The 22114-nt window shown below is 42.8% G+C and overlaps 1 protein-coding gene and 1 pseudogene across 1 annotated transcript; both read right to left on the reverse strand.

Moving 5' to 3' along the window:
* Window positions 1–1952: 1952 nt before the first annotated feature.
* LOC145589252 (wall-associated receptor kinase 2-like) lies at window positions 1953–19312 on the reverse strand (annotated as a pseudogene).
* Window positions 19313–19456: 144 nt separating this feature from the next.
* On the reverse strand, window positions 19457–21625 carry LOC145589253 (uncharacterized). The gene is made up of 2 exons (XM_081645785.1): window positions 19607–21625; window positions 19457–19471 (listed from the first exon to the last, which is right to left on the reverse strand). Exons 1-2 carry the CDS (start codon window positions 21623–21625, stop codon window positions 19457–19459), a joined length of 2034 nt encoding a protein of 677 aa, XP_081501911.1.
* Between the last annotated feature and the right edge of the window lie 489 nt (window positions 21626–22114).

Genomic DNA, 22114 nt, shown 5'->3' on the forward strand with positions numbered 1-22114 from the left:
CTTAGGAAAAGAATGGATGAAACAATATATAGTATAACTACAACAACAACGAAAAAAAGGAAAGGATGAAACAAAATGAAAAAAAATTATACTCGTATAAAAAAATTACCTTGACAACGCAAAAGACTAGAACTTGATTATTATGCACGTTAAAGATAGCTAGCTAATCAATGTGATGTTTTTTTAATTTGTTGATGCACAATTATAAACGGAGTATGCGGGTATTTTATAGACTTCACAAAAGGGGTATTTGGCTCTTTTAATTTAAAACATTAGAATTGAAAAACAAATTTATAATACTAGATTGGTTGCTTCTCAGATTTAATTTGTCATATAGAATTCTGCGTGCGTACGTATTTGGTGAAGGTCTACAGTCTATAGTATAGACGAGTAGACGACTTATCAAAAAAATATTACATTATTGCAAGTCAATATAATAAATTGTGATAGTCAGCAAGCCCCAGTTACTCATCCTGAGTAACGAAATTTGTTACTCAAGTGGCATATATTGTAATTTTACACAAATTTTTATTATTATTAATTTTTTTGTTTTTTTAAAAAAAACCTTTTGTGGACGTTTTTACCCCCAACTTAAAAACACGAAATTACATCCGTGCCCCTTGAGTTACATTTGTTGTTACTCAGGATGAGTAACTTGTATTTCCTGATAGTCATTATCCATTGCAATTGGGCTGAGTAAGATAATTATCTTAAACAAAAACTGATATGTAATGTTATTATAAGTATTAGTAAAATGCATGATCGTGGATTGCAGAGTTTATTACTCTATTAATTTGTAAAGTTTTTCTTCTTTGTTGGGTATGGCCCAAATTTTATAAACCCATTATTTTGATGGAGTATTGTGCATATTTTAGAGGCTTCCGGAATCTCTAGAATAATATCCTACTTGAATGTTCTAGATCATTATTGATATTGGAAGCTATAGCTTGAATATAATACATGGTTCGTGAATTTTCTAAAACGTTATGGATATAAGAATGATGATGGAGGAATTCCTAGAATATTCCGGCCATTTCTTCCAAACTCCATCTACACTTATAAATAGGGATTCAATCATTGAAAACAAACAACACAAGAAGTCATACCATACATAAGCCTTCCTACATACTATACCTCCTTGTACCATTTACCTTTACATTGTAATACTCTTTAGAGATTAATATAGAGAGAGTCATATTGTATTATAAACCTTAAATGATACCTGTACTCTCCTATTTTTCAAATAGTGGAATAAAAGTGCTCGTCGTTACATAAAATTGTAAGTTCATTTTTCACTCCTTATCTTGCCAATTATCAATTCAATTTATACATCTCAATCAAACACATCTTCACTTCCGCTGTGCACTCACCAACCCTAACATTCTTGGTAAAGCATGGCAGTGGCGGATCTAGGGGTACATAGAGTTACAACTGTACCCCCATTCTGCGAAGAAAAAAAAACTGATACAAAATGAGCCCGCCTGTATCTAATAGGCATTCTCTTAGGTACTGTTATCAGTAGCCTACCACAACAACCTAATCAGCACGCCTTTTTTGTACAAGTATTAAATTCTAAGAGACCGCCTATTTTAAACTGGTCTCAGGAGGTCTCTTAGATGATATATATTCCACAGTAGTGCTTTTGAACAAAGAGACCTGTTGTTACAATAACAGGTCTCTTAGGTGATGTGTTTATTTTTCCAATTTGTACTTTTGATCAAAGAGATCTATTGTTACCATAACAGGTTGCTTAGACAATCTCTTTTTAAAAAGATATTTCGTACTCAATTATAGCCTTGTTGTCGGAAAATAGGGTGTATAGTACACGCAAATACTAATACAATAGTTAAATGGTTTATTAACTCAAAATTCAGTTAAGAAAAAATTATTACGCTCCACATATTACTTTGTATTTTGTAAATTTTTTTATTAAACTTAATTTCGTACCCCCATTACCCAAATCCTGGATACGCCACTGAAGCATGGTAAGATAGTACGAGAAACAGAGTTGCCAAAAATAACCATATGGACCAGAAACTTCACGAAAAAATGGAACACTTTCACCATAACATCATGCATGATATGAAACTGAAATTTACCAGCGATATGAAGCGGCATTCTTTGGTACAGAAATGGCATTCAAAAACAGAGATCAAAGTGAAATCTGTAAAGGGAGAGTTTTCTGGTGAAGAATCGTGATGATTATGTTATTTTAGTGAAGAATGTAGATCTTAAGGAACTGTTAGTATTTACTGTAAATTTTGTATTTTTAGTATGTAGATTTTGGTACCTTATGGATGTTTTGGTTCATTGCATACAAGAATTTTAATACAAGTTGTTGCGGTTGTTGTATTTACAGTTGTTTGTGTACTTTAGTATTTACTGTGGTACAAGAACTTTAGTTTGTTGTCAAGGAATAAAGTATGCACATTTCTGATTTAATTGTGAATTCCTTATTGTCTGTTTAACGGCGTCATTTCTCTAAATTTTATTAACCATCTCAGCGAAAAACAAAACACAATAGTTTGTTTCTCTTAAAGCAATCATGCATTTACACTGTTTGGATAAATAAAGGGGAAGGAAAAGAAGAGGAGGGAGGAGAAGAGAAGGGGAGGGAAAGGGAGGGGAAGGAAGAATGGTGAGTTTTCTTTCTAAATCTCTCCCTTGTTGAAGTAATAAATTTCTTGCAATTTAATCCCTCTATTTCTCTCCCCTCCAATTCCCTTTCTTCCTCATTTGTTATCCAAATGAAGATATTTCATCTCTCCATTTCCCTTCCCTTCCCTTCCCTCCATTTCCTTCAATCCAAACACACCGTTAATGAGGATGCAATATGCTTCCAAGTCAAGAACCAGACCACGCCTTAGAATTTGCGAGAGGAAAGTTAGGCCTTCATATGACCTATTGAGTTTCAACAGACCATGCATTATAGCAGTATAAGTCATGGTGTTTACAGGATTCAGGGAATTTTGACCAAATTTCAGCAACCTGATTGCTTCATCTACCCTTCCATTTGTAGAAAAACCCTTGATCAAACTGTTGAATGAAGAGGAATGCAGGGAAAAATTTCTTGATAACATGAACATGAATACTTCAGAGGCCTCTTCAAACTTTTCTACATTGCAAAGTCCTTTTATTAGCTTATCATAAGAATTAGCGTCCAGAATCCAATCTTTTCCACTGAATAGTCGAAATAGCTTTAGAGCAGCCTCATACTTGTTCAAATTGCAATTGCTAATGACCAGGGTAGAGTTAAATCCCTCAAAATTTATCTGACGGGTTACATTCTGCTCTTGGGAAAGCAGAATGATCAAATGTCTATGTTCCATTAACAAACCAATTAAGGTCCCCATTATCGTGCTGATTAGAACAAGGTTGTATTATTATCTTCTTCATCAGTCCTTCTAACACCTTTGCAACATCCTTCGTGGATGGCCGGTCATCTCCTTTTATACTAAGACATTTCTCTAGAAGATCTGCAATGCTAAAAAGCTGCTCCTGAGATGCTTCCTTCATGAGTTGAGGCACAAGAATATCACAAAATTGATGGCTCTTGACTGAACTAATGAATTGCATCGCTAACACTATGTTTGGATAACAATAATGAAGGGAAAGGGAAAGGAAGGAAAAAGAGGGAAGGGAAAGGGAGGTGAGGGGAGGGGAAGGAAACCTTCCATTTTCCTTCCAAATCTCTCCAACAATGGAGGGATTTGATTTATTAAAAGTGAAAGGAAAATGGATCCTAACTATTCCCTCCCCTTCCCTCCTTGCATTAGATATCCAAACAAGGGAGGATGCATCCCTCCATTTCTCTCTATCCAAACATAGCGTAAGTTTCTATCTTTGAGTCCAGTCTCCCATGAAATTGGTTTTCTCTTTGTTAAAAGTTCAACCAGAACCACTCCAAAGCTTTAGACATCACTCTTCTCAGACAGATGACTTGTCAGAAAGTACTCTGAATCAAGATACCCAAATGTTCCTTGAACCAGGGTGGTAACTTGAGTTTGATCAATGGGAACTAACCGGGAGACTCCAAAATCCGCCGTGTTTGGGTCCAATTTAGTCCAATTGGGCCTAGTCATTAAATGATCCAATTAAAAGCCCAAGGTCAAGGTTCAACTCTCCAATTGTGCTAAAGTCAAGATCAGTCAACAAGGCAAGTCAATTGGGCCAAGGCCTAATTCTCCCATATATGTAAAGGTATAAAAGCCATCAATATCACATTTGTACATGAAGACACACACAAAGCCTCAAGCAATTAATTCTCTTGCATAGCTTTCTCTCTCTACACATTGTACTGACTTTAGCATCGAAGGGGCCTTCCTCGGCAACACCCCCGAGGCTAGTTTACGTGTATTTGCTGTGCAGGAAACCCTCGGCCCAGCATCACTTGGACCGAGCCCAGTCTTCACCACTTCATAGGACCTTCGGCAAGGTCCCATTGTTTTTACCCGAAACAATTTGGCGCCGTCTGTGGGGAAGACTTTCAAAAAATCTTCAAGCCAATTTCAATCGTTCTACCTCAATCTTAGTTCCAATGGCTAAGAATTGCAAGAACAAAAGCAACGGTGCTTCTCCTCCGAGAAAACGCCGAAAATCACTGGGAGGGGGTCCCTTAGAACGCCCCACTCCTAGTTCATCTCCTCCTCGGGATAGGAGCCCCTCCGCGGGACCCGACTCTCATGGGGAGCCTAGGGAGAGATTCACCGAATCTCCTATCATCCAGTCCAATCATCCACCGATCTCGCCTCGGTCAAATGAGGACAGCCGGTCCATTCAAAGGACCCAATCTCATGCCCGGAGCCAATCCCGGAGCATTCACACCCATTCTCGCTCTCAGCCGAGGACACCCTTGACGGGGCCCAACTCGGAGGAGGTAGTGAGAGCTTTAGCGGTCCTCATGGAAGCCATGAAGGCCCAAAATATGCCGCCTCCACGCGACCGAACCCCTCCGCAAACCAGGAACCAGCGGAGGAACCTCGGCCAGGAGGGGGAGAAACCCTCCTCTTTCAAGGAGCTCGGCGAATGGGAGGAGGACACCTGGAGAACCGAGAGGAAGAGAAACAGGAACTCTCACTTCTTCAGGGAGCCTTCCACTCAGCTCGCTACGAGAAGAGCCCATAAAAGCAGCAGTTCTGCCTCTCGGGCAGAAACTGATCGCCGAAGTGTTCACGATCGTCTCGGCAATAGGGAACGGAGCGTGCACAGCCGCCTCTCCTACCCTGTAGCCGAGGCCCAGACCTCCCAACCGGGGACGAAAACCACTTCTACCTCTCTAAGAGGGCGGAGCGCGGTCCCTTCAGCTGGGAATAAGGGCAAGGCCATGATGCTGCCTTCCAGTTCTCCATTCGAACAGTGGATACTGGAATCCCATGTGCCGACGGTTAAAATCCCGTCGCACATTACTTATGATGGAACTTCGGATCCGAAGGACCATATTTCCTCATATGAGGCTCACATGCATCTCTGCCCCAGGTCCGAGGCGACTTGGTGCAAATATTTTCCAACCACTCTCAAAGGGGTCGCGCAAGCGTGGATCTCCAAGGGAGTGAAAGAAGGCTCAATCACTGGGTGGGACGACCTGTCCTCCAAATTTAAAAGCAAGTTTTCTACGGAAAATCGCCGGGAGAAGACTACTGCAGAGCTTATGGGTCTGCAGCAAGGGGAGGCTGAAAGCCTCCGAGACTATCTGACTCGCTTCAGCAACGAGTCGTCCGGCATTTCTCAGCTGGACCAAGGGCTGGCAGTTTTCGCCCTTCAGCACGGTCTCAGAACTGGACCGTTCTCCAACTTCATGGTCATGAATTCACCCAAGACCTTGGAGGAGGCACTGAATGCTTCGGATAAGTTCATCCGAGCTAAAGAGTGGAACAAAACAAAAACCCAACCTCAATCTGGGGGAGGGAAACAAAAACAAACACCCTCGTCGGAAGGCCAAGGCCAGAAGGCAAAAGGAAAGGCGAAAGCCTCAGAACAATCTTCTGCCAACGAGTCGAAGAAGGAAAAATCTGCTCCTTTTGCGGGCAGATATGAATCCTACACTCCGCTCTCTCTTCCGCGCGCTAAGATTTACAGCGTGACGAGGGAGGAGCAGAGTTACAGAAAGCCGAGACCACTCCCAGAGTGGTATCAGCGAAAGAATAAAAATCAGTGGTGTGAGTTCCATGAATCACCGGGACACAACACTGAAGAGTGTATCCAGCTGAAGGACCAAATCTAGGATATGGTCCGGAAGGGGTACTTGAAAAAATATATCACGGATCACCGCGAGAAAAAAGAGGCCGAGAAGTCTGAAAAAGACTCTCGGTAAGAAATTGACTTCCCCCGAAAGAACAGCAAAACTGCGGAAGGAAAATTCCCTCCAATCCATGTTATTTCGGGAGGAACATGCTCTCGGAGGGAGCACAAGCGTCACCTCAGGGCTCTGACTCACCAGGGAACCATGCTGACATTCAGCCACCCCAGTCACCGGTGCCGAACATGACGTTCACAGCCGCTGACTGCCGGGTGGTGACGTACCCTCACGAGGACCCGTTGGTGATCATTGCCACGGTGGCCAACCACGACGTCAGCAAAGTTCTAATTTACGGTGGTAGCGGAGCAAATATTTTGTTCCGAAAGGCCTATAATCAAATCAAGCTGAAGCCCAAGCACCTCACGCTGGTATCCTACCCAGTATCCGGATTCAACGGGGCTTCAACTTATCCTGACGGGAAGGTTCTGCTTCCTGTCACCATCGGATGTGATGAAGCAGCTAGGAACATCATGACTGAATTTTTGGTCATCGACGCGCCTTCAGTGTACAACGTGATTTTGGGGAGACCCATAATTCACGAGATCCAAGGGGTTGTCTCAACTTATCATCAGCTGATGATCTATGTTTCAGACGCCGGCTTCCCCGAAAGGATCCTAGGCAGGCAAAAGGAGGCCCGAAGGTGCAACTACCTCAAGCCATCCACTAGTCGCCCAGACAACGACGATGAGGATGAGGAGGAGAAAGAAAAAGAAAGAGAGCCGAGCACAAAAAAGCCGAAAGGTCTAAGTGCTTCGGCCCAAGGTTCTGTGCCCAAAGAAAAAGGGTCAGAAAAAGAAAAGGCTAGCTCTTCATCTGAGCCGAAAAACTCAGAGAGCCAGCTGAAGAAGAAAAAGTCTGGGACGCCTGCTGACATAGACAGCAGGCCAGATTGTGAAGAGTCCAGCCCATCAACAATGGACCTGGACCAGCAAACTGAGACGGTCGAGTTGACCGAAGGAGATGCTGAGAAATGTGTAACAATCGGGATGGACCTTGATCCGAGCACCCGTTGTGAACTTATTCAACTCCTTCGGGACAACAGAGATGTGTTTGCTTTCTCGACAGCCGATATGCCTGGGATAAGTCCAGACCTCATCTCCCATAAGCTTAACGTCGACCCAACGTGTCGGCCAGTTAAGCAAAAGAAGCGGAATTACTCCGCAAATAAGAACCGAGACATCGCAGCCGAGGTCAAAAAATTGCTGGATGCAGGCTTCATCGAGCCTTGTTAGTATCCAGAATGGCTGGCAAATGTGGTGATGGTTCAGAAGGCGAATGGTACCTGGAGAATGTGCGTTGACTTCACGGACCTAAATAAGGCTTGTCCGAAGGATTTCTATCCCTTGCCGAGGATCGATCAGCTAGTCGACTCGACGAGTGGCCATGCCTTGCTTAGTTTCATGGACGCATTCTTGGGGTATCATCAGATCTTCATGCACCCCGACGACCGAGCCAAGACGGCATTCGTCACGAACGCCGGGGTGTACAATTACAAAATGATGCCCTTCGGATTGAAAAATGCGAGGGCAACTTATCAAAGGCTGGTGGATCAAGTTTTTGCCGATCAAAAAGGCCGAAACATGGAAGTTTACGTTGACGATTCAATTGTCAAAAGCAAAAAGTCTGAAGACCATGTTAAGGACCTGGCTGAAACCTTCACCACCTTAAGAAAGCATCAAATGAAGCTGAATCCGAAGAAGTGTGTCTTCGGCGTGAAGTGAGGGAAATTCCTTGGGTTCATGGTCAGCAAGAGGGGGATTAATGCCAATCCCTCCAAAGTCAAAGCGGCGCTCGATCTTCCTGAGCCGAAAACAAAGAGGGACGTTCAGCGGCTCACCGGAAGAATGGCAGCCCTCTCGAGGTTCACTTCCAGAGCTTCGGACAAGGGGTTACCTTTCTTCAAAGCCCTAAAACTCCCAAAAACAAAAGAGCTCGTTTGGGAAGAAGAGCAAAAAGAAGCCTTCAAGCAGCTTCGGGAGCATCTGGCTCAACTCCCAACACTGGCTAGTCCAGTAGAGGGAGAAACTTTGTATCTGTACGTGGCTGTCAGTCCAGCCACCATCAGTGCAGTGCTACTGAGGGAAGAAATAAAAATTCAGCAACCGATCTACTTCGTCAGTCACACTCTGACGGACGCCGAGACTCGCTATCCTCTACTCGAGAAAGTTGCCTTTGCAGTAGTGGTAGCTGCTCGGAAGTTGAGGCCCTACTTTGATTGCCATCAGATAGTGGTCTTAACTGATCAGCCGCTGGAAAAAGTTCTCGGCAAAGTTGAAAAATCCGGTAGGCTGGCCAAGTGGGCTTTTGAGCTCACTGAATTCAGCGTCAGCTACCAGCCGAGAGCAGCCATCAAGGCTCAAGCTCTAGAGGACTTCTTGGCCGAATGCTCGTACCAAGAGACGCTAGACGATGAAAACAAAATCTGGACCGTTTTACGGATGGATCCTCCACCGTAAATGGTTCGGGGGCAGGGGTAGTGATAACTTCTCCCGAAGGCAAATCCTTCGAGTATGCACTCAAATTTTCTTTCAAAGCTTCGAACAACGAAGCTGAATATGAGGCAGCAATTGCTGGCCTAGAACTGTGCACCTCTCTGGAAGCCGAGCATGTCTGTTTGAAGACAGACTCTTAGCTAGTTTCATATCAGATCGGTGGCAGCTACGAGGCCAAAGAGCCCTCCATGATAGCCTATCTTGCCAAGATCAAATCAGTTATTGCAAAGCTGAGAACTTTTGAAGTTCAGCTGATCCCAAGGGGTCAAAATGCTCAAGCCGATGCACTCTCCAAACTTGCCAGTTCAACTCTCACTGAGCTGAACAGATCTGTATATGTGGAAGTGCGCCGAGAAAGAAGTGTCGACGAAGCATCCGAAGTGTGCTGCGCTGACCCAGAACCTAGTTGGATGGACCCCATCCTAGCTTTCAAGCTTCGGGGAGAAATTCCCGAAGACAGAATTTTGGCCTCCAAACTGAAGAGAACTAGCTCAAGGTTCATCGTCTTCAGGGGAGAGCTTCTGAAAAAGTCCTTCTCAGCCCCATTGCTGAAATGCGTGGGTCCAATAGATGCAGATTACATCCTTCGGGAGATTCACCTCGGCATCTGTAGAAACCACATTGGGGGAAGGACCCTAGCCCACAAGGCATTGAGGGCCGGATATTACTGGCCCACCATGATCTCAGACACTAAGGAGCTGGTCCGAAAATGCGAAAAATGTCAAAAATTCGCACCAGTGATCCATCAGCCAGCTAGAGACCTTCAGCCGATCCTTAATCCGCTTCCGTTTGCCCAATGGGGGCTGGATATTTTGGGACCCTTCCCAGATGCACCTTACCACAAAAGATGGTTAATAGTCGGCATCGACTATTTCAGCAAATGGATTGAGGCTGAAGCAGCTTCGAATATAACAGAGCAAACTGTCAGGAAATTTATCTGGCAGAACATTATCACTCGCTTCGGTATTCCGAAGGTCTTTGTCTTCGATCATGGGAGACAATTTGAAAATTTACCGCTGAGGCGGTACACAGATCAGTTCGGCATCAAATTGGCATATTCAGCAGTGTGTCATCCACAAATTAATGGCCAAGCCGAAGCTGCAAATAAACAAATCCTCAATGCTTTGAAGAAAAGAGTTGAAGATCAAAAATCCAAGTGGATAGAGGAACTTCCAGGAACCCTCTGGTCACTTCGGACAACTGAAAAAGAGGCAACGGGCTATTCACCTTTTGAGCTGGTGTATGGTGCCGAAGCCGTTCTTCCAGTGGAAATCGGCTCTGAAAGTTTACGAGTGCACCACTTCTCGGCTGAGAATGAGCAACTCATGAAGGAATCCCTCGATTTTCTCGATGAAGTAAGAGACTCAGCCCGAGACAGAATGGCTGCTCATAAGCAGAGAATCAGCAAATTTTACAACCGAAGGGTCCATGCAAGGCCTCTCAAAATTGGAGACCTTGTCCTTCGGAATGCTGCTGCAGTTCAGAAAGGCCGAATCCATGGGAAACTCTCAGCTGCATGGGAGGGACCCTATGAAATTCATGATGAGCTTCAGCCAGGAACATACCGACTTCGACAGTTAGATGGAACTGAGCTGAAAAATCACTGGAATGCTGATGTACTTAAGAAATATCATGTGTAAACCCTTCGAGGCAGAACAATCTTTGTAAGTACATTTTGAATTATTAATGAAAGGCCTCAGAGCCACCATTTCTATAAGTATTTGCAACTTTTTATTCTTTCAAGTTTTCTTTATTTTATCTACTCTTTAAGGGTTTTTATTCAGCCTCGTCTGAAACCTTCGCCTTCGGGTAACTGGGTTTCAGATTTCTGACAAACTCGTCTTTTTAATTACTACAAGAATCAGGTCAAATAGCGACGGATCAGTTCCGACGGACCTTTAAATCCGTCGGAAAAATTGATATTTCCGACGGATTTATTTTCCGTCGGATATTTCCGACGAATTTAAACATTCCGTCGGAAATCTGCCGGAAATTTCCGACGGAAAATAAATCCGTCGGAATAATTAAACATTCCGACGGAATATTCCGTCGAAAAAGGTCAATTCCAACGGAAAAATATTCCGTCGGAAATTTTCGAGGACTAAATCCGTCGGAATTATAATTTAAAAAAAAAAGAAATTTTTTTTTTATACTAACCCTAATCCCCTTCTTCTTGTTCCGCCTCTTTTCACTTTCCCTTTCACATTCTCTTTCTCTCTCCTCTCCTCTCCTCTTCTCTTTCCTCCTTTCCCTCCTCTCCGTCTCTTCTCCCTCTACTCTTCTCCAATCCTCCATCTTCTCCTCCTCTCTGTCTCTTTTCTCTCCAGCCACCACTAGCATCGACCGCAACGTCAACCACCACCAACGTCGACAGCAACAACGCAACAGCAACAACAACGACGCAGCAACAACAACGACGCAACAATAACAACCACGACGCAACAACAACAATAGCCAACAACTTTCAAGGTTTTTGTTTTGTAGATCTAGTTTTAATTTAGGTTAGATTGTAGATCTAGTTAATTTCTTTGTAATTGTTATGTTAATTTATGAATTTTAGTGGATAATTGTATATTTTTGTAATTGTTATGTTAAGTTATGAATTTTATTAGATAATTGTGTAGATTTTTTCGATTTCGTTGTTAATTTAAGATTTTTGGGCTAATTTTCGTTTTGTGGTGTTAATTTTCGATTTTTTGGGGGTGGATTTCATTTCGTTGGGGTTGATTTTCATTTCGTTGGGTTTAATTTTCGTTTTTCGATGTTTAATTTTCGTTGTTTTTGGTGTTTTCGGGATTTATTTTCATTTTTTGGGGTTCATTATTGGAGTGGTAGTGGGATAAGAACGGGCTGGTGGTTCTGGGGTGGGGATGGTGGTTTTGGGGTGGGGGCTGGTGGTTCTGGGTGGGGTGCATTTTTTTTTTGTTTTTTTAATTGAATTTTCCGACGGAATTTCCGTCGGAATTTTCCGGCGGAATAATATCCATCGGAAATTTCCGACGGACTTTCCCGAACCTAAAATTCAATTCCGGCGGACAGAATTCCGTCGGAATTTCCGTCGGAAAACATGTTTCCGACGGAAATTCCGTCGGAAAAGGGCCTTTTTGCGACAACGTGTATTGCGACAACCAGTTCCGACGGAATTCCGTCGGAAAACATGTTTGCGACGGAAATTAAGGTGTTTCCGACGGAAATTTTCCGTCGTTATTTGACTGTTTTCTAGTAGTAATTAAAGAACTCTGGTCTTTCAGCTGAAGTTAAACTTCAGTAAGACTTGTTCTCCAAAGACATGAGTCCATGGACAAGTCTGGGATATTTCCTTAACTGAGCCTTGTATCCCAGAAAGCCATTATCTGAAACATTGCCTTTAGTAGGCCTTGTGTTTCAGATATCCATTTTTAAAGATAGACAGAAACTCAAGGATAACAGGAACTATTAGAAATTTTTTATTCAGCTTCGTCTGAAAGTTGAAGAAACCCAACTCAGTAATCCAAAGACTTGAGTCTTCAGATTACTGGGGGGGGCAAGAAGCACTATCAGTGCAAGTTTATCTTCAGCAGAATTCTTCAAGCTGAAAGTTTTGTACTTATCAAAAATTCTTGCAAAAATTCTCAAGTTCAGAAACAGTAAAGCATTCAGAATTGAAGAAAAATGCATCAGATAAAGTTCAAATGCTCAGAAAACGAGCTACAAAGTTCAAATGTTTTAAAGACATAATAAAGCATCGGCAGCCGCCCACAAGCGGAAAATTACAGCTGCCGAGGTACATACAAAAACAGATAAAGCAGTCTGTACATCAAGGCAAGCTGAAGCAAAAAAAACAAGGCAAAAAATATTCAGAAGCGGCAAGTCTAAAGTTGAGCGCATGATGAACCGCAATATTCTGAAGACGACTGCCCGAGTTCCTATGCTTCAGCCCGAGGATCAGACTGATCAGCAATACTGGGTCCCATTGTGGCCTCAGTCCCAGCAGCAGATGAAGCAGGCTTTGCACCCTGCTGAGCCTCCCTCTCCCTTTGTTCAGCCTCAATCTCCCTTCTTTCAGCTTCTTCTTCGGCTTCTTCAGCCTCGAGGATTTCAGCTTCAATTGGAGTTGGAAACTGCATATGAGGGTCTTCGGGATCCTGGATCCATTCAGCACATTTGGACCAGTCTAGCTTCGGCTCAGCATGTAGGCAGACTCTTCGGCACACTCTGACCCCGTTCTTGAAACCCATGTCGTATTCTTCCTGGGTGTAGATACGGACCTTGAGTAGGGCCTCAGCATCAGCCAACTTCTTCTGTACCTCCTCCAAGTCCTTCTTGGATCTGTTCAGCTCATCAGTAAGCTTGGAGGAGGAATCTCTCTGCTCGTTCAGCTCTTGCTGAACTTGGGATGCTTCAGTTTTTACTTGGGTCAGTTCATCACTTTTGACCCTCAGCTGATCCTCAACCTCTTGGAGCTTGGCTTTCTGAGATTCAGCATCAGTAGCAGCTTCTGAGAGTTGGACGTTTCGAGCTTGGAGCATTTCTTCAGCAGCCATTCTACTGGCTTCCAAAGCTTCTAGCTTCTGTTGCACCTCAGCCTGTGCAGCAGCTCCCTCTCTGATTCTGCTCTCAATGGCAGCCTTAAACTTGGAGATGTCCACTCCCATATGCTCCTGAAGGAATTTCTCCCCTTCTATCAGCGGGGGAAAAACCTCCTTCTCCATTGCAGCGCAGAAGGTTTGAAGGGCCTCAGCAGCTTTTTTCTCGTATTCCTCACCCTTCTGCTGCTGCTTGCTTCAGCTTAGCAAGCTTCAGCTCCTCATCTGCTACCCTCTTCTCATACTCGGCAGCATCAACCCTATCTTGTAGGGAATCTATCAGCTCTACAGTGAGAGTCTGATTGTGCATAAATTGGAAACAGAGGCACAAATCAGTAAAAAAAAAAAAAACTGAGCTGAAGAGCTGAATTGAAAAATAAAAGCAAGGAAGAAGATTTACCTGCATCATCAGCAGCTGATTCGACCTTGCTGGGTCTGGAACTGATCTGCTGGATTCACCCATCCCAGTAGTGGCCTTCAGCGACCAGATCCTCGCCCTATCTACTTCGGTCAGGCCAGCAAAATCGCCGAAGTAGACTGCAGCACCTTCTCGGTTCTGGCCCCATATGAGATCCCAGATGTGATCCGGAATTGGAATGCGGGGGGCCGAGAAACCCATCTCTCCAGACTGCAGCGTCTGGAATGAAGGAAAGGAAGATTCGGGAGCTTCCTGGGCCTTGGATGGCTCAGCTTCTTCTTCTTGAACTTCTTCCTCCTTCTTCTCAGCAGAGTCAATGATTATGACTTCTGCTTCTTCTTCAGGAGTGAGGACGAAAGCCTCAACCTCTCTTGCGATATCGGCTGTGAAACCCTCAACAACGGGCTTCACAGCATCTTCAACATTGCGCTCAGCAGCACTCTCTCGGACTTCCTCCTCTTGGACCCCCCCTTGGAATCGGGAGTTTTCTAATCCACCTCCATCTCAGGAGGTGGTGGAGGGGTCTTCGGCGGAGACTGGGGTGATGGCTGGGGAACCCTCGGCGATCCAGCGCCTTCCTCAGGTTCCTGAATATTGATGCCGACAGGCCTCGGCCTCGTCTGGAAGTTGTGGGGGCCGATGATGGCCATCCTTCTCCTTTTGCGAAGAGGCTGCTCGTCCATATCAGATTCTTCAGATTCCTCTGGTATTTGGTCTTCGGGACGAACAGGGGCTTTCCCTTCTCTTTGTCTCTTGCTCTCTTCAGACTGCAACAGACAGGGGGACAGGAAGAACGTGAGTAAAAAAAAAAAACGTGAGTAAAAAAAAAAAAAAAAAAGCTGAAAAGCTAAGTCTAACTCACCGAGGTCTTCAGCAAAGCCTCGTCTTCTTCCTCAGCTTCCCTTGCCGCTGCTTCTTCCTCAGCAGCCCTGGAGGACCCTTCTCCCCCTTCACAAGCTTCAATAGCCTGTGCAACCTCCTCGGCCGTACGGGCAGCTTCGAGTTCCTCAGCCAACAGTTGAAGCCAAGGATCTCTCTTCTTCCACCAAGGCTTCTGCCTCTGATACAGAGCAACAACCTCAATTTGGAGATGGGAGTGATCTAGATGGACTTCCCTATGCTTCGGATCGGTGATAGAAGGGGCCCGATCGATTATGACTCGTTCTCGAGTAACGCCGAGACGGTTGTAGTCAATACCGAAGTTAGTCTCGTTTCGCTCTGAGTATAAGAAAAAAGGAGCAAAGATCAGTTCAGCAAAATAAAAGATGCTGAATTGGCTCAGCAGAAAAGTGCGAAACAAAAACAGAGAAAAATAAGTAATAAAGGCCTCGGCCCCAGCCGAAGAAACTTACCATCTCTAAACTTTCGGCTGAGGCCGACAGCTGCTAACATGTGCTCTTGGAAAATGTAATGGTTATTCGGGAGCCAAGTCTCCGGGATATACTTCATTCGGCCTCCAGCGCCCCCAGGGTTCAGCATTCTGCCGAAGATATTTTGCTGATTAAGGTTCAGATCTGGGCCTCTATCTTCGGGAGGGCCCAGGCTTTCCATTTCAGGATCAGGCTCAACTAGATACCTAGGAGCGCTGAAGACATAAGGGTGGTTAGGATCTGTGGGCGCCCTAACCCAGATCCATTGACCTCTCCATTCCTTGTCTGAAGAGTCGTTCGGCCACATTGTTAAATACTGGGGCCGAGACTCAATTCGGTACCACCCAGGACCGTGATCTCCGTGCCCACTTTGAGTGTTTGGCACTAGCCGATGAAGCTTTTTGAAGCAGTGAAGGTTCGGCACATATCTGAAGAACTTGCAGACCCACAAATATGTCATCACCCTTCGGATGCTGACAGGAGTTAGCTGACACAGGGAGACCCTGTAGTGGATCAACAAGTCTCGGACGAACACGTCCAAAGGAAACCTCAGCCCATACTGAAGCTGTCTTGTGTACACCCCCACATACCCCGGGGGTGGACGATGGATTCTATCGGATGCTAGGGGCATTCTGCACCAATATCCATCGGCTTCCATGATGCCGTAGTGCAGCTCAATCTCGGCAAACTGATATGCATCAGCGTGGTCTACCCACCAAGAGTAGGGGCAGTTCTTTATCATGGCTGAGGCAACCTCAGCATCCTCCCACTCTTCAAATCCAGGGAGGACATCCCAAAGGTTGGCGGGGACTTCTTTGTCCCGCCCAGAAACGCTCGACCCCTCCGTTCCTTCAGGAGGCGCCGATGAAATTGGGGTCGCCCTAATTCCTTCAGCAGGGTCAGGCTCTACTCTTTGTCCATTCCAAGTCCCAGTCATGTTCCTAGGATCGGGAAATTGCCTTGCCCTTCTCGGAGCACGGGCCCTACCTCTAACTCCTCTCACCATTGTTGAGTTTCGAAGAAAAAGTCGAAAAAAGGGGAAAGAGTTCGAATTCGAAGAAAATTAAACTAAAATCAAAGGAAATTACCTTAATCTGAAGCGGAATTTGCTGATCTACAAGTTGGTAGTGACGAATTTCAGTTTCTAAGCTTAATGCTCGGGGAATTTGCGAAGTTTTGATGCGGGTTCTTGGGTTTTCTCGAGAGCTTTGGGTTCGTGTTTGTGAAGAAGTGAGGAGAGATAGTGCGCTTCTTTGATTTTATTTCCTGAAATGGGAATTCCAGGAATCCGCGCCTTAATTTCTCTTAAATACCTCACTAAGTAACCGTTAAACACACGTCCCTATGATTAACCGCCCATTATCCGTCCAACTTCCACAAATTATCCATCCAGCCGCCGTTATTTCATTAATTGCGGTTTAAATTCAAATTTTTGGATTAATTAAATCATTTACTTCCCTCCTTTTTCTGGTTAATTAAACCCGACCCGTCATCCTTCCAAATCGGGTCTGGGGGGCAAGTTGTTTGGGTCCAATTTAGTCCAATTGGGCCTAGTCATTAAATGATCCAATTAAAAGCCCAAGGTCAAGGTTCAACTCTCCAATTGTGCTAAAGTCAAGATCAGTCAACAAGGCAAGTCAATTGGGCCAAGGCCCACTTCTCCCATATATGTAAAGGTATAAAAGCCATCAATATCACATTTGTACATGAAGACACACACAAAGCCTCAAGCAATTAATTCTCTTGCATAGCTTTCTCTCTCTACACATTGTACTGACTTTAGCATCGGAGGGGCCTTCCTCGGCAACACCCCCGAGGCTAGTTTACGTGTATTTGCTGTGCAGGAAACCCTCGGCCCAGCATCACTTGGACCGAGCCCAGTCTTCACCACTTCATAGGACCTTCGGCAAGGTCCCATTGTTTTTACCCGAAACACGCTGTTTTTGCAGTAAAATTATCATCCAAGAGAATGTTGGAAGACTTGATATCTCTATTCTCTATGGATGATGGGCATTGAAGCTGCAGAGTGCAGATAAGAAATTGCATTGGCAGCCTCAGTTGAAATTCTCAGACAGTTTTCCCATGAAAGCCAACGTGCACCATTGTTGTGTATGTGATCGAAAAGAGTTCCATTGGAAACAAATTCATAAACCAACAAGGGAACTTCAGTCTCCAAGCAACATCCTAAGAGTTTAACCACGTTTCGGTGGTTAATCTGGGTTAGGATTACCACCTCATTGATGAACTGCTCGACTTGACTCTGGTCACTTACCATGGATTTTTTTACTGCGACTACTTGGTCATTTGGTAAAATCCCCTTATACACGGTACCAAAACCACCACGTCCAAGAATGTTATTCTTGCTATAATTGTTGGTGGCTTCCCTCTACTCTTGAGTAGTAAATATTCTTGTAGAATCATTGCTGTCTTGGTTCAAAGAAAGTCGTTGTTTCAACACAAAACAACCATTTTGGTGGAAGAATTTCTGTTCCATTTTCAAATGCCTCCTTTTCTTAACACAAAGGTATATGCAGCTTATGTTTCCAGTACACAGCATTAGGCCACCTATTGAATCTGCATATAACACTTTTAAGGATCGTTACACAGTCGTACACTTGTATATGCTTAACATATTAGAGTTTTCATGTATCAATTATACTAAAATTTTATAATGAGCTTAAATAATGAGACTCAGTGCCATTCAACTCCAGAATAACATGATAATGTATATAGAAATACTAATTTCTCTGTTGAAATCTTTGTTCTGTTCATGGTAGTCGAAATACTATTCCTTAATTTATAACAGCAGAACATAAGTATGGAACGCTTACCACCAAGAAGAACCAAAAGGATCAACCGGGTATGAGATTTGTCAGAATTGTATCGAACACATAGAAAATGGCTCCCTTGTTTGGTGCACCCAAGCTTGCATTCTTTTGGGACTAATTAAGTTGGGAAAAAGTGAACTGAATCAGAAATTGTAATTGGGCAGCAATTTAATTTTTTTTCTGAAATGACATGTGTATCAGAAAGTAAGGATCTATAATGCTTACCTTGGCATCCATACGGAAGATAAGGATTCCCAAAAGTTCCATAGTTGCAGTAGCAATCATACTTATCTGGAGGGCCTCGACAATTCTTGTTTGGGTCATCAGCGGGCATTGTTATGTTTCCGGGTGTCCATTCCAGTACTGTCGGGACTACTGCAAACTTAGGGAGACTTGGATCAACATCCTCGCTAATAATTGATGAGGTTCTATTCATTAACATGGTGTTTGTGCATTCATTAGTACCATTACCAAAGTTGAAAACGTTCACGCTGTAAAAGTCAAGTGAAGAAGGAAGATTAAAGCTGCAACACCCACGGCCAAGCAGTCATCCTTTATCATTGGACTCTTATCACAAGCTGTTGCATAACCTCCAATGATCTTATTGCTTCTATCTAACAAGACGGTGCTACTCCCACAACCTCCAACAAAAAGAGAATCAATCCTGCTTATATTTTTATCTAGGATGCTGCAGGTCCTCTGCAGCGGAGTTTTTACAGTTAAATTATTCTGAACCAAAGTATGAATACTTATCTGTTTAACCTCAAGGTTAAATTCATTCAGAAAAAGTTTTGGGTGCAACAAAGAGGTATTGCAAGTAACCGAGTATGGTAGGCTGTGGCAGCAATCATCCCCTATTCCAAATGGGTATGGAATGCTCACATTCCCACAGATATCCTGACAGCCAGGCTTTGCTATGGGAGTATCAGCTGTTATCAGTGGTGAAGATGCCACTGTAAGCAATGGGTGTACTTAAAAATATAGAGATATTAAGATGAACTGGAGAAAGAGGTAGTTCATTGTTCCCAAGATATTGTACAAGATGATATCTTTACCTACCAAGAAGCTGTTTGGTCAGAACTACCTGATTCAAACTTATCCTTCTCCTGGAAGTAATAAATCCTATAGTCCATAAGGCTTAAGATTTGAGCCTTCAGCCTAAAAATAAATTTTAAAATAAATAAATAAATAAAATAAAAGGAAAAGAATACTTGAAATTTTAAAATAGTAGAAAAGTCAACAACAAACAGCTTGCCTAGAATGAGTGACCAAACTAGCCAACCTGGAAGAGAAAGCACAAAGCACAGCTAGCCACGTGGAACAATGTACTGTGGATGTAGACATAATGAGATACTAATCAGGTTATATAATGACTCATATTGCAATAAAATACCAACGAAACAGTGGTAGTAGCTTTTTATTAGACAATCAGAGGTTTGAATAATTTAGCATTTCATACTTCTTATCCTTTAACACTCCCGCCTCCTTTCACTCTCTTTCAAACTAGATCCAAACCCAATATAATGATCAAAAATCAGTCCGACAAGAGGGAAATAGGAGCCAAAAAAATGAAAATCATATCAAGAATAAAATTAAATTAAAATAGACAAAAATAAACTCAAACTCCCTCTTTTGTACCATAATGCTTAACATCACATAAATTTGAGTAAAATTATACAATTGATTGAATTGACTAAAGATAATGAGAAGATGGATAGAGATGTTGGTTTGACTAACGTCACATAGACAACCAATTATAGAATTATAGGTGAATACACTTGGAGCGATCCCTCGTTCTCTCATTTCATTGAGAAGTCCATACATTTCAAAGATTTGATTCTTTAACCCCAAGCCCATAATCAAATAATTATAAGTTTGCAGATTCTTGTCAAGCCCCCTTTTCTCCATGTCCTTGAGAACCCGAAATGCAGATGACATCTTCCCAGCTTTACAATAACTACGTATAAAAGTATTGTATATAATCGAATCAGGGTATAGATTTTTACCTACCATCTCAATCAACTTATTTTTAGCATCTTCAAGCCTTCCAGCTTCACATAACTCCTTAATTATAATTGAATAAGTTATTATGTCAGGGCAGCATTTCTTCTCATCACTACCAACATTCAGTAAACTGATGTACTCGTTTCCTAGATCACCAAGAGCGGCCTTTCCATGGTTCCACATTTCATCAACAATTTCAATAGCCTTATCCAGCTTTCCACTTCTACAGAGACCCTGCATCACTATATTACACGTTACAGTATCCAAGTCATAGCCTTTCTCATTCATCTTTTGCAGCAAGCTCTCCGCTTCTGAAGTTTTTCCTTCATTCCACAGACTGTGAAGCAATATATTGCAGGAATAAATATTTGGAAAACATCCAGCACTCATCATCTCATTCAAAGTAGTACTTACTGCAGCTACAATCCCTCTCTTACAGTATCCATGAAGCAAAGAGCTATAAGTTATTGTGTCAGGCTGTATACCGCAATTTTTCATCAAATTAATCATCTTTTTTGCATCAGATAACATATTATTCTTGCACAACCCATCAATCACAATGTTATATGAGTAAATATTAGGCTCTTTTCCCTTTTCTAACATCTCCTTAAGAACAATTTGTGCTTCTAAAAGCTTCCCCTTCCTCACCAAACCCATCAACCATATATTATAACTCTCCAACGACATCAAACAATCACTTTTCTTCGTCGTATCAACCAAATTCTCAGCTTCCTCGAGCATCCCTGTCCTGCAAAACCCCTCGAGCATTTGGTTGAAGGTAACAATATTGGGTCTAGGTAAACCAAGTGCATTGTCTATCTGCATATCCCTGAATATTCTAGAAGCTTCTAGCATCTTCCCTGCCTTACACAGAGCTGCAATCCTAGAATTGAAAGTGACAACATCCGGAACCAGACCATCTTTACTCATCATTTCCACCAACTTCCCAGCCTCAACATCCTTACCCTCTTTACAAAAGCTAGAAATCAAAGTATTATAAACAACCTTGTTAGGAACCAAACCATATCGTCTCATTTCATCCAATATCACCAATTCTTCCGTCACAAGCCCGGTCCTACAATACCCACGAATCAAAATCCCAAAACTAAACTCATTCGGCTTACAACCTCTCTCAGACATTTTGTCGAGCACCTGGCGTGCTTCCTCCAAATGACCCGAATCACACAAACCCCTGATCAGAAGATTGAAAGTGTAAACTTCAGGCGAAACCCCAGAAATGAACATGTCTTTATACAGCAATGGAACCCAATTAAACTTATTATCTCGAACCGAGGACTCGAGAAGCACATTGTAAACATAAATTGGTGGAGGGTTATTAGGGAATTCTTTCCGGGTAGATTGAAATTGTGAAATCGCCTCGTTGATGAGTCCGGCTTTGGCTAGAATACGAACAAGGGAAAACAGAGGAGGAATTGCTGATCCTTTGTGGAGAAGGTGTTGATGAAGAGAGTCAATTTGAGGGTACATTTTGGCGCGAATAAGAATCTGGGCAATTAAAGGTAGAGAATTTAGGAGGGAGAAAGATGAAGATGAAGAAGAAGGATTGGAGATGATGCGATTGAAGATTTGCCATGCTAATGCAGGATTTTGAGAGTTCTTGAGAAGTGCTTTGTTGAGCGTGCTTTGGTTCATATGGATATGATGGGGATTTTGGGAAATGGCGGGAAACCAAAAACTAATACTCATATGATTACTTTTCTTTCTTTTTTTTTTTACAAAGATATGATTACTTTTCGAGTACGGAGAATTATTATGCACAATATTACTACCTCCGTTACACATTATTTGCAATGATTTGACATAAAGTAGAGAGAGAAAATGTCTAATCGTTATAAATAATATGTAACGGAGGTAGTAATATTTTCAAGAAAAAACAATTACTCCCTCCGTTCGTAATGCGCAAAGTTTTAGTAGAAATTTAAGAAAGTAATAAAATATGGAGGTAGTGGGATTGATGGAAGAAATTAATAAAATACTCGATCTAATACATTACTAATAGTAATTTTATTTATATTTTTTTTTACATCAAGAAAACTCAAAGTTGTCAAAGAAATTACAATGATAATTTAAAGCAGGACAAAAACAATCAATGCAACAAAGTGAGCATGACAAGCTCTTATT

The sequence above is a fragment of the Chenopodium album genome, chromosome 17 (genome assembly GCF_948465745.1).
Source record: "Chenopodium album chromosome 17, dcCheAlbu1.1, whole genome shotgun sequence".
Classification (NCBI taxonomy): domain Eukaryota; kingdom Viridiplantae; phylum Streptophyta; class Magnoliopsida; order Caryophyllales; family Amaranthaceae; genus Chenopodium; species Chenopodium album.